Source organism: Microcaecilia unicolor, chromosome 1, assembly GCF_901765095.1.
Source record: "Microcaecilia unicolor chromosome 1, aMicUni1.1, whole genome shotgun sequence".
Taxonomy (NCBI): Eukaryota; Metazoa; Chordata; class Amphibia; order Gymnophiona; family Siphonopidae; genus Microcaecilia; species Microcaecilia unicolor.
In genome coordinates this window covers 241,272,539-241,285,652 of record NC_044031.1, presented here as the reverse complement: position 1 = coordinate 241,285,652, position 13,114 = coordinate 241,272,539, and the positions used below count along the sequence as shown (strand labels likewise).

The following is a 13,114-nucleotide window of genomic DNA, read 5'->3' as shown; positions in this document are numbered from 1 at the left end:
TCATAACAGCCTGCCAGAAGGGGACCACTCTGGGGCAGGTCCACCATATATGTAGAAATGAACCCAGTTGTGATTTACACCTCCAACATAAATCTGATGTACCAGGGTACATCCGCTTCAGTCTCTCAGGTGTATAATACCATCTGGTAAGGACCTTATATGCATTTTCCTGCACTAATACACATACCAAAGCTTTTTGAACCTCCCCAGAAATTATTTCCCAATCTTGATCAAAAAATCGACAGTTTAGATCTGCTTCCTACGCCCCCTGAAAGCTAAATGGCCTGGGATCCTATCCCCTAAAAAAATGTATATATCGCTGATATGGGTCTGGGCACCCTCCTCAACAAAATCCATAGGTTTTCCAGACTTTCCATCTGTTGAGGGTTCTCTCCCCTCCAACCTGAGGCTCCTACAAAATGCTGAATTTGTAAGTAGGAAAAAATGTCTCCTGCGGGCAGGCCATACATGGAGCACAGCGCATCAAAGCTCTTCATCTTCCCCCCCTGCAGAACATCTCGAAAACTCAATATACCTACTTGTTCCCACCATGCAAACATGGCATTTTCTCTCCCAGCCCCAAATTTTGGCTCTCATCGCAAAGGTGCAATTGTGGACATCCTATCAGTCTGTCCCCATCTCCTCCGCACTTCTCCCCACAAAATCATCAGATGCCTCACAAATGGGTTTTGTATCCCTGCCAACACCAAGCCCACTCCTTCAGTAGTCCACAAGTAAGAACTCATTGGTCGATGAGGGTAATACGATTGCTCCACCTGACTAGATGGCTTTGTTTTCCCCCTCTCCCAATCCATAATCATCCGAAGTTGAGCAGCAAAATAGTACCATTCAATATTAGGCACCGCCCTACCTCCACGCTCAGAAGCCCCCCACAATACCCGTCCTGCCAAACAGGGGCGCCTACCTTCCCAAATAAACTGCGATAGAAAGCCCTGCAATTGTTTGAGTGTCCATCTCGGAATTGCCACCGGCAGTGATTGAAATAGAAATAACAATCTAGGCAACACATTCATCTTCACTATTGCCCCCACCAGGAAAGCCACAGTCCCTTCCATCGAGATAGCTTCACCCGAATTTGATCTTCCCATAGTTCAAACTATATACTCTTCCCAGGTCCCTGGGGATCTGGATCCCCAAGTACCGAATGCTATTCTTTGCCCATTTAAAAGCAAACATTGCTCTCAATCTACTTTCCTCCATGTGGGTTAAGGAAATCTCCACTAGCTCACTTTTATTTATTGCATTTGTACCCTACTTTTTCCCACCTTTTTGCAGGCTCAATGTGGCTTACAGAGTGTTATCATGATGTAGTCATTACATGATCTTAAATACAATCGATAATAGGCTGAAGGTATATGAGGATTTAGATGGGAAGGTGTTTCGTCCATATTGACCCTTAATCCAGCATATCTTTCAAATTCCCGAAGGATCCTCAATACCATAGGCAGCGTCTGCTCGGGATCTACCACAGCTAGACTCATATTTGGAAAAACAAAATATGAAAGTGCTACACCCCTAAGGGAAAAATTACACTGGCTTCCACTTAAAGAACGCATCGCGTTCAGGGTATGCTCTCTAGTTCATAAAATCATTCACGGAAATGCCCCAGCCTACATGTCAGATCTGGTAGACCTGCCACCCAGGAACGCTAAAAGGTCATCCCGCATATTCCTTTATCTTCACTTCCCCAGCTGAAAAGGCCTAAAAAACAAACTAACGCATGCATCAAACTTTTCTTACCTGAGTACAAAGTTATGGAACGCACTGCCGCACAACTTAAAAACTACTTATGAACTAACTAACTTTCGCAAATCCCTGAAGACCCACCTCTTCAACAAGGCATACCAATAAGATCAGCAACTATAAATGTAATACATCGCCACCATACCTATTATCAGCACTGTTTTTGCTTATATCTGCTTGTTCGAACTTCGAGTACGCTATTCTTTATGGCATCTCCACCTTACATATTATCAATATTGTTTTCTACTTATTTATTTATGGCATTTATATCCCACACTTTCCCGCCCATGGGCAGGCTCAATGTGGCTTACATTAGTTCAAAAAGGCTAACAGCAGTATACAAAGACACTTCAATCTAGTAATAAACAAACAGACACTTTAAGGGCAAGGCAGTGGTGGGGGGAGACAGAGGGAGAGAAGAGAGTAAGGTAGTAAGGAATACAGTATGGTCACATAACAGTAACAGGTCAGAAAACTGCGGGGCTGCAGTGTAAGCTTTCCTGAATAAAACGGTCTTCAATGAAATTCTGAAAGCTTGTTGATTGGAGGTAGCTTTGACTGTGTTGGGTAAACTATTCCACAAACGGGTGCTGATGTAGGGAAAGGTAGATGCGTGGCTGGTTTTATTCTTGAGGCCATTACACGAGGGATAGTAGAGATGTAAGTAGGATCGGGATGATTTGCTCAAATTCCTTGGTGGTAAGAGGATAAGATTATCCATATAAGCTAGAGCTTTGCCGTTAAGGATTTTGTGCACCAGGGCGCAAATTTTAAATGTTATACGATCCTTGACAGGTAGCCAGTGCAGTTTTTCTCGTAATGGTCTGGAGCTGGCAAACTTCGATTTACCATAGATCAATCTTGCAGTGGTATTTTGGGCAGTCTGTAATTTTTTAAGAAGTAGTTCCATGCACCCTGCATAGATACCATTGCAATAATCAAGGTGACTCAGAACAAGAGATCGCACTAAATTGCAGAATACTTCTCTTGGGAAAAAAGGTTTTATACGCTTCAATTTCCAAACAGAAAAGAATACCTTTTTTACGGCTGCATTAGTTTGTTCTACCATAGTTAGATTTCTGACAAAGTATTACTCCTAGAATTTTCAGAGACGCAGAGATTGGTAGGTCAAGCCCAGGTGCAGTTAAGGTGGTAGGATTGTATTTGGTATAAGGTGATATGAGCAGAAGGCATTGAGTTTTCTCTGTGTTGAGCTTCAATTTAAAGGAGCTCGCCCAGGTACGTAATTTCGATTATGCTATTCTTTATGTAACACTAACTTATCTCCCATTCTACTATCTACCAATAACAATACATTGTAAGCCACATTGAGCCTGCAAAAAGGTAGGAAAATGTGGGATACAAATGCAATAAATAAATAAATAAATAAATAAAGCGGCACATCATCCGCAAACAGACCGATACGATGTTCTATCCCCCCAACCATAATACCCCAAATATCTGGATGGTGACATATCAGTTCTGCTAAAGGCTCTATATACAGTGCAAATAGGAGGGGTGACAAGGTACATCCCTGCCTAGTCCCTCTAACAATTGGGAAGGAAGATATATATCCCCCATTAATATTAAGGCATGCTTTCGGAGCCGCATATAGTGCTGCTAACCAAGTGCTAAAATTATCCCCAAGCCCCATGCGGTTCATCACCTCCCACAAGAACCCCCAACTAATCTGATCAAAAGCCTTTTCTGCGTCTATGGCCAGCATAGCTGTACTAGGCCGGGATCTTTGCGCCACCCATATTAAATGGAGAGTATGCCTTATGTTATCCCCTACTTGCCCCTTTGGGATAAACCCAGATTGGTCTATATGAATCAACTTCAGCAGAACCTTAGCCAATCTGTTAGCCAAAATCTTAGCCACTATCTTTGCATCCACATTCAGAAGTGAAATAGGTCTATACGAGCCACAGACAGTGGGGTCTTTCCTGGGTTTAGGCAGGACCGTCACCCCAGCCTCAGACATGGATGCCAGAAGCCCATTGCCCTCCAAAGCTCCATTACCCACCCGTACCAATAGGTCCCCAAGCTCCTCCACAAAGCACTTGTAAAACCTTGCCGAGTATCCATCTAACCCTGGTGCCTTACCATTTGAAAGTCTTTTTATCACCCCTTGCACCTCCCCTAATCTAATAGGTTCCCCAAGCTGAGCTCTTTCGAATTCATTCAGTCATTTTAATGGAACATGATTCAAAAAAAGAGCTATATCTACAGCTGATTCGCCTTCAGGAGCCCTGTATAAATCTTGATAGTATTTCAAAAAGCATTTTGCGATATCTGAGTCAGCATAATGCCATCCTCCCCTACCATCCCTCAACACTCTCTTAGCCCGTAGACAACAGGCCAACATTGCACTTGATTTATTAGCAAACTCAAATACTTGTTGCTTGAGCTCAGTTCTCATAAAATCAACTTCCGCCATCTGCAATTGTGCTATTTCTCCTCTCACTTTTTTAAGATCATCCCACATCTGTGGCATAGGGTTTCGTTTATGCAGCTTTTCTAAGTGCAATAAACGTGTGTGTAAGGTTAGCAAGTGCTGCCCTTTTTCCCTTTTCTTGCGCACCCCCTACTTGATCAAGGCACTCCTTACCACTGCCTTCAGCACATCCCATAATATCCCATCCGTTACCTCCCCATTATCATTAAAGCAATGAAATTCTTGAATATTGAGCTTAATGTCTTCCCGCACTTTCTCGTCTCCTAGTAATGAATCATTAAGTCTCCAATAGCCCTGCCGCTTGCAATGGCCCAACCCGGTAAGTTTAATCCACATTGACTCATGATCTGAGATTTGAATTGTCCTAATCTCAGCCTCCTCCACCATATGCCAACTATTGTGATGGACCCATAATCCATCTATACGAGTATATGACTGTGCCGCATGGGAGTAAAAAGTGTAATTCTGCTGCACTCCATGTAACAGCCTCCAACAATCTACCACTTCCACCGCCTGCAAAAATTGTAGCAATGCTTTATGATCAGGGCACGGTGCCCCCCCCCCCCCCCCCCGGTAGAATGGTCTAGGCGTGCATCAGGTGCAACATTAAAGTCACCACCAACACCACCTGTCCCCCAATAAATCCCTGGAGCTCCCCTAACAAAGTCTGGAAAAGTTCCCTCTGCCCCGTATTTGGAGCACATAAATTGATCAATGTAAGTTCCTTGCCCTGCAGTACTCCTCACAGAGCCACACATCTTCCACTTGAGTCCCGAAACTCCTGCTGAATTACAAACCCACAACTCTGCCTTAGCAAAGCAGTCACTGCCCCCATCCGCTTAGCTCCCCCTCCCTGATGAACCACTACTTCCCGGAAAGGCCTACTTCGTAACATATGAGCATCTCGCGGTCTTAAGTGTGATTCTTGCAAAAATGTCACATCTCACTTCAGTCTAATCAACTCTTTGAATACCCTACTACACTTCCCCTGATTATTGAGCCAGTTGACATTCCAAGTTCCCACCAAAAGTGATTCTCCCATCCCTCCCCCCATTCTTTCCCCTTGTCCCCCTATCCCACGGCCAAAGTTACTCCCAATAGTAAACCCCTGACTGACCCCTTTTTCTGATCCTGTCCCCCCTCTGCATCTTACCTCAATCCCCACCCCTACCCACCCCTTCCCTTCCCCACCCTTGCGCTGATCTCTGCCCTGTCAGATCAGCCATCTCAGAGGAGCCAACTCACTCTTCCGGAGGCTTGAACTCTCCCAAACCAATTCCCGAAATCCCCCTGTCATATAACCCTCCGCTACTGCTTCCCCCCACACACATCTCCTCCACTCTTACCATACAATCCTCCAATCCTCCCAATCCCGAGTTATGTATACATTACCCATAGTCCCCCATAATAATTCCAATCCCGCCAACTCTACTCCGCCCTCACCCAACATTCCCCCACCTCAACGCTCCCCCCCCCCCCGAGTCCAGCCCGCCCTCCCCCTAATCCGCTTCTAGTCCGCATAGTAGAGCTGCTCTCTGGGAGCTTCTTATCTGCACTCTGTCCTCAGTGAACTAAAAGATCATCAGATAGTCCTCAATAATCGGATTTCCTCAGGATGCATGTTTATAGGACTTCTTCCCGCAATCCACTGCTCGCTGCCATGCTGAATCCGCTCTGGGCGTCATGGAGGTCACCGGCTGCTTTATCTGTTCAGGAATCCCAATACATCCCAACGAGCTCAATGCAGACCATGCTTTATCTGGGGTCCTCACTTTGAGTGATTTCCCTTCCACAGTTAGCCACACCGCAAATGGAAAGAGCCACCTGTAACGGATCCCCTTTGATCTCATAAACTCCGTGACTTCTCAAAAGGATCTGCATTTTTGTAATGTAATCCATGCCAAGTCCTGGTACACACCAATCTTACAATTTTTCCAGAGGATCTCCTTCTGCTGCCTTGCTTTAGTTAGAATCCGCTCTTTGGTGGGGTAATCTGTGAAACACACCACAATGTCTCTCGGGTTAGAGTCTCGTTGGGGGCCTGCAGCTCGATGTGCTCTTTGAATGCCTAATTCCGACTGTTGGATCTCATTCTCTGGGCTCAATATATGCAAGCACAATTCACGTATTACTGCCTCACAATTGCTAAAGATATCCATTTCTCAGATTGCATTGCCAAGACCTATTTTCCAGGTCTTCCACCTGTTCTTTAAGCTGCTGTATTTCTGCAGTGTCCGTGGTCACAGTTTTGTGAAGTTTTCCTATATTGGTTTTAAGAGTCCCGATTCCGTCCTCTACCGCGCTTATACGGGTCCCCAGTTCTCCAATTTCGGCTTTAATATCTTTCAGTGTGTTTTGCACATCCTTCCGTACCCCCGCCAGATCAGCTTTCAGGTACTGGAACCAGCCCACCACCATCTGACTTCGTTATCTCGCCAGTTCTCTCTGTACCTTCATTACAATGCTCTTCTTTGGAGTCAGAGGGGATCGACGCCATCTTTTTCCCCTTCAGCCCTGGCCCCGCAGGATCCAGTTTCGATTTCTCATTCTGTTCCGCCATGTATCGGAATCTTTCCAAACTCTTTTTCGGCGGCATACCTCTGGGACCTCTCCCCCACCACTCTGACCTCGGTTATCTTGGCAAAATCTTGGGAATTGCTTTAATTTCTATTAGCCCCAGCGGAGCCACGCTATTAAGCTGCCATCCCGGTCAGTGACATCACTTCCTCCTGCAGATGACTCAATTTTGAACAGAAGTACCCCAATTGGGAGCCCAAGATATACACTGAGGCCCTACACTGAGCACTGTGAAACAATACAGGAAACTTAAAAACACAGTTAACCTAAGATGCTAAAATGGAATATGTACCATACAACAGTAACAGATCATGAGAAAATTTACAAAAAAATGCAGCATATGAAGAAATATCATCTTGAGGCAAGCTTCAGCTATATGCCTCTGACTGGCTCCAAAGAAAGATAAAAGACCGAGGTGGTCCTGTGCAACAGTGGTGGATGGTTAAGTGAAGCATGTTGAAGCAACTCAAAAGATTCTAGAATATACTATGCTGAAGAAGCTTTCCCACGCAGGCTCTGTCTATGCTGCCACCCCATGCTGTTAAGACCCTGGTTTGTCCTCTGAGAATCCCTGTTACAGTAAGCAATTTCACTTTCTCCAGCAGGATGAATCAGCCAAACAAGCATAGGTAATTTATAAAAAGGAGAGAAAAAAACTATAGGAAACAAGGCAGATTATAGCTACCGGTATACACAATGAGAGAGAAGCAAAATTTAGAAAAAAGAAAAAAAAGACAAAATCATTCTGTATTTAGCTACCACCCCCCCCCCCCCCCCCGACAACCACACCTATAATCCAAAGACCCAAAACCCCTCAAAGCAGTAGACCCACCCAACAGAGACCTAGTGTATCACAATCTTTTTTTTTAATTAGTATTATTTTATATTTATTGCATTTTAAACATGTTTCCATGCATTAAACTTGAGACAGAAAAGCACTTTCAGAAAATTCATAATAAGCAAAGGAAACAGGTTCTCTGAAGCTAAGGGAACATATAAGAGAAAACATCAGAACTCAAAAGGCTAAACTCAAGAGACCCATATAATATTTCAAACTTTCAAGCTACACGCCTACATTATTATTATCCCCACTTGATTACATAGGCAGCTCAAATCTATTAGCATCTATGAAAAATTTCAATTGCTTGGGTCAATATTCTGAATGGACTGCAACCTCTTTAACAGTTGTTTAGAGGATCCCAAGTAGATGATGTTACAATAATCTAGCATACTCGGAATCAATGATTGCACTATAAGATGGAAGTGGTCTTGATCAAAATATTTGCGCACCCGCCTGAGATTATGCATAATAAAGGCTCACTGAGTAAGCGTGTTAACATGAGATTCAAAAGACAGAATCTAATAGAATATCTCTAGCACTTTTATAGAAGTAGAAAATTGATATAGAGTTTGGTTAATCCTAACACTTTTTTCCTCTTTTGGTTGTAGACTGACTAACCAGTAAGAATTTTTTTTTCTGCATTCAGCTTAAGCTTATGCATTTTCATCCAAGAATCTAGAGTGTTAATAATGTTGTGCAATAAAGCTGAGTGAGATGCAAACAAGGAGGTGTTAGGAACCATATTGTCCATATAACTAAAGAAATAAACCCCCAGCTTATCTAGGGAACGTAAATAGACATTAAAGAGGAGTGGAGATAGTGGGGAGCCTTGTGGAACTCCACTAGAATTACTCCAATTCTCCGATAGGTTGCCATCAAATTTTACTCTATAATACCGAGATTTAAAAAAAAAAAAAAAAAACCAAAAAACCAAAACAAAGCAAAAAACAGAGAACCAATTATAAACCTTCCCAGTGATTCCTATACCTTCCAAGATTTGAAGAAGAATTTCAAAATACACTAAGTCAAAAGCACTAGATAGGTCAAACTGCAGCACCAATGCCTTCTTACCTTTGCATATCTATTAAGGAACCAATAAAGTCTCAATGCTGAAGTTTGACCTAAACACAGATTGTGAAAAATGCAAAATGGTATGGCAATCTACATAACCAGATAATAAGCCACCATTCCCTCCATAAGCTTACAAAAAAGTGAAATAGAAGCTATTGGCCTGTAGTTTGATATTTGATAACTAGGCTCTTTACTATTCTTCATAATAGGGGTAACAATGATTTCTCCTAAATCTAAGGGGAAATCCCTCAATTCTAAAGAGGTCTGTAACCAAATCAATAGCATAAATTTAAAATTACTTGAAGCAGTCTTCATTATATATGGAGGGCAGGTAGCCAAAAAAAAAAGTAGGAAGAAGTATACTTTTTATATAAAGCATCCACTAAGGACCAGGATATAGAGGAAAATTCCCTCCATGCTCTATCAGCTGAAATTAAACCAGAACTGGAAGTAACAAATTCCCAAACTAGATTGTTAAACTTAAAGTGGTCCCTAATAGTTATTTTAGAACTGAAATATTTCAGCCAACATTTAGAGGCAGAGGGCCTTTTAATGATCGTTGGATTTGTATATAATTCTGTATCAGTAAGATCAGCAACGGTCTTCAACAGTAATTTTATGTCTACAGAGCTTCCATGAACTAATCTGGAATAATATGCCTTCCTTTTCAGTTTCAACAGTGTCTTAAATTCTTTGTTCACTGTTCTCCACTTTATTTTATTCTCAGTAGATGGGTGTTTATGCCATAACTTTCTACTGACCTATATTTCTGTTTTAAAGCAAGCACTCCGAGTCAACCCATTTGTCTGATGGTCTAACTACTCTAGTTCTAGATTTATAGGGAGCTAAATTATCCAAAATCTCTTTACTTAGACCAATTCTTAATAAAGTCTGAGGACTCCCAAGAAACACTTTTCTCATCAAAATGAGACCAGAAAGCAATATGATCAATTGCTCCTCTGGAAAGATATGATATGAAGTTCTTTGAGAGATTCTTGCTTTCCCTTATTGTCTCCAATATATATTAAATGGATATGAAAATGATCAGACCAAGGAAGCTCCAACTGATTACCTTCTGGGAAATGTATATCTGGACACATATCAACTTTAGAATAGTATATTAAATCCAATTCATCTCCTTTAGTATATACAAGTAATTCTAGAGGTTGGAACCTGACAGTTTAAAGCAGTTAAATAGCAGAACAGATTTGCTGAATAGGTATCAACCTTTTCTAAATGCAAGTTTATATTTCCCAGCAATAGATTAAATTTAGAATTTAAGGAGTACTAACATGCAAAATCATAAAATGTTTCTTGGACTTTAGCCCATTTTCTGGCAGCACATAAAATAACTTACAAGTAACAGTATTCACAAGAGAGTTATCCCTAATCTGATCGGCTGCAATTTCAAATTCTAGTGAAATATATGAGTTCAAGAATTCTGCTTCAAGAAGACACTTAGGGGCCCTTTTACTAAACCACGGTAGGCTCTACGCACGTGCAGCGCATGTCAAAATGGGACTACTGCCAGGCCAGCGCACCCTTCTGGCAGTAATTTCAGATTTGGCATGTCCCCATAACGCCTGGATGAATTATTTATTTCCTCCTTTGAATGCTGGTTCCAGGTAATCGGTACTTGGTGCGCATCAACCAGTCACTGCGCGTGAGCCTTTACCCCTAGATCAATGGGTGGTGTTAAGGGCTCAGGCTGGTTTTGGGCACGCACTGGTTTCATTTTTTACCACAGACCATTTTCCCGTCCCATTTTTTGTAGATACACCTACACTACCGCACGCCAATTTTTACCGCGGCTTAGTAAAAGGACCCCTTATAGATAAAAGCAGTACCTCCACAGAGTCTACAAGAGTAGGGATGACCCATGGTTTCCACAAAAGAAAGAAGAGGCACTGGAGGCTTTTCCTTCTCAAATGTGAACTTCAGTCCGTTTCTTTTTTTTTTTTTTACTAATCATTACTGCCACTAGATTGTTGTACATTAGATCTGACAATATAAAGTGCAGATACAGTGATCCCTGAAGCAGGCATTCATGCCGAAACATGGATCTGAGTCGGGGTCTTTGTGTTTGAATATACAGTTCTCTGGTGGACTTTCACAGCAGTCAGACTGATATTGTTTATCTTCTTTTCAGCAGAATTGTCCCTCTTTATGGAGTTTTATTAAACCACTATTAGAGCTTAAGAAAAACTTCTAGTGCCTCTTCTTTCTTTTGTGGAAACCCATGGGCCATCCCTACTCTTGTAGACTTTGTACAATTCTGAAGACCTCACCTTCAAAAAGGTGTAAACAGGATAGAGATGGTCCAGAGGGCAGCTACTAAAATGGTCAGTGGTCTTCGTCATAAAGTGTATGGGGACAAAGATCTCAATATGTATACTTTAGAAAAAAGGTGGGGGAGAGGGGAGATATGATAGAGATGTTTAAATATCTCCATGACATAATTGCAGAGGATCGAGTCTCTCTCAACTGAAAGGAAGCTCTGGAACGAGGGGGCACAGGGTGAAGGGGGACAAAGTAATAACTTGAGAAAATACTTCTTCACAGAAAGGCAGGTGAATTCATGAAAGGCTTCCTGGTGGAGGTGGTGATAACTAACTAAATTCAAGAAAGCTTGGGACAGGTACACAGGATCTCTAGGGGAAAGAAAGGGATAGTAGATTGCATGGATGGGCAAAGTGGATAGGCCATACAGTATTTCTCTGCCTTCATTTTTCTAAGTTTATATGTTAAAAAAAAAGTATAAAGTATGCACTTCCTTACCAGGTGTTTGCTGATAGCACTCTGGAGGATATCATAACACTGACTCTGTGCAGGCACTGTGGACAAGTTATAACACACTGCCTGTTAAACAAAAAAAGAGAGAATGAATAGTAAATTTCAACAACAGGATAAGAATTGTCAACTATTGCGATTATATGTGATAAATAAAAAATAAATACCAAATATAGATATAAAAATGCCTTCATCAGGTGTATAGTATCATCAATAATCCAAAAGCAACATATAAAAAGCATCTTTCAAATGAGGGATTTTTAAAATTAATGTTCAAACCATATATAAGGGCCATTTAACTAAAGGACTTTTAGTTCTTCTTGCAGTTAGCGCATGCTAACAGGCTACTGCAGAATATATAAAAGTGTTTTGCAGTATTTTGCCTGTTTGCACAAACACATGCATTACTCATTGTTTAAAAAAATGCTTTTAGGATGGAGTGTAAAAAAAGGGGCTAAGAATTTTAATCGAATGTGTAGATGAAACAATCCTAGAATGGACCTGACACGGTCCGTGTTTCGGCGCACAGCACCTGCATCAGGGATCACAAGTGTAGTAGAAAACGTACGGCTGTGGGCTTTCACTGATCTTGTGACCAGAAGCAGTTGTTTCGTGAGAGTATCTCTCTGTTTGACATTGCACGAAGGGATAACACGGTGGTGCAGCATATTGCTTCCAGCCCACAGCCGTACGTTTTCTGCTACACTTCGTGACCCCTGACGCAGGCGCTGTGCGCCAAAACACGGACCGTGTCGGGTTCATTCTAGGATTGTTTCATCTACACATTCGATTAAAATTCTTATCCCCTTTTTTTGAAGGCTCCTGGTTTTTTGTTTTGCTGTTTGGACTTTTTGTTTGTACTTTGCTCCCTCTCTTTGCTATGCTTTAGGATGGAGTGTGTCATGGGCAAAAAGGTGGGTGTTATCTAGTTAGCATGTTATAATTAGTACGCACTAACTGGATAACACAAGATGAACATAGGAGCACTTGGGCGCCTTGATAAGTTTTTGCAAGTAATACACACACTAATGGAAACAAATCACAATCTGCAAAATAAAATAAAACAAAAGCTCTACAAAAGTGCCACATTTACCCCCCCCTTTTTTTTTTAACAAAGCCGCGCAGCAATGCAGACATAGCCCACTGACTTTGAATGGGCTGTGTCGGCATTACTGCACCAGCAGCCACTAGCGCGGCTTTGTAAAGGGGGGGTGGAAAATCTGGGCTTAGCGCACGGGAAAAGTTCAATGTTAGAACGCAATAAGCCCACATTTTACCGCACCTTAGTAAAAAGGCCCCACAGAGAATTAAATTAGCATACCAAACCGTCATGTGTACAAGTGGTTTTCAATCACTTAAATCACACACGTACAGTAATCTTTCACTTCTGTAAAAAAAAAAAAAAAATTATATATATATATATATATATATATATAATAAAAAATTATCATTCAAACCACTTTTGTACCATTTGAAGTAGAGGAGTGTGGTAGCCGTGTTAGTCCACTCTTAAGGTTATCAATAGAAATCAAACAAAATAAAACATGGATAAGATGATACCTTTTTTATTGGACATAACTTAATACATTTCTTGATTAGCTTTCGAAGGTTGC

General features: G+C 41.7%; 1 protein-coding gene across 3 annotated transcripts in view; it reads right to left on the bottom strand.

The window, feature by feature from the left end:
- TEX10 (testis expressed 10) overlaps window positions 1–13,114 on the bottom strand; it is a 236,419-nt gene that overhangs the window by 40,446 nt on the left and 182,859 nt on the right. For all 3 annotated transcript variants that reach the window (XM_030205096.1, XM_030205101.1, XM_030205108.1), the window contains exon 11: window positions 11,490–11,570. In XM_030205096.1, coding sequence (XP_030060956.1) covers window positions 11,490–11,570 — 81 coding nt within the window. The remainder of the gene's footprint in view (window positions 1–11,489; window positions 11,571–13,114) is intronic.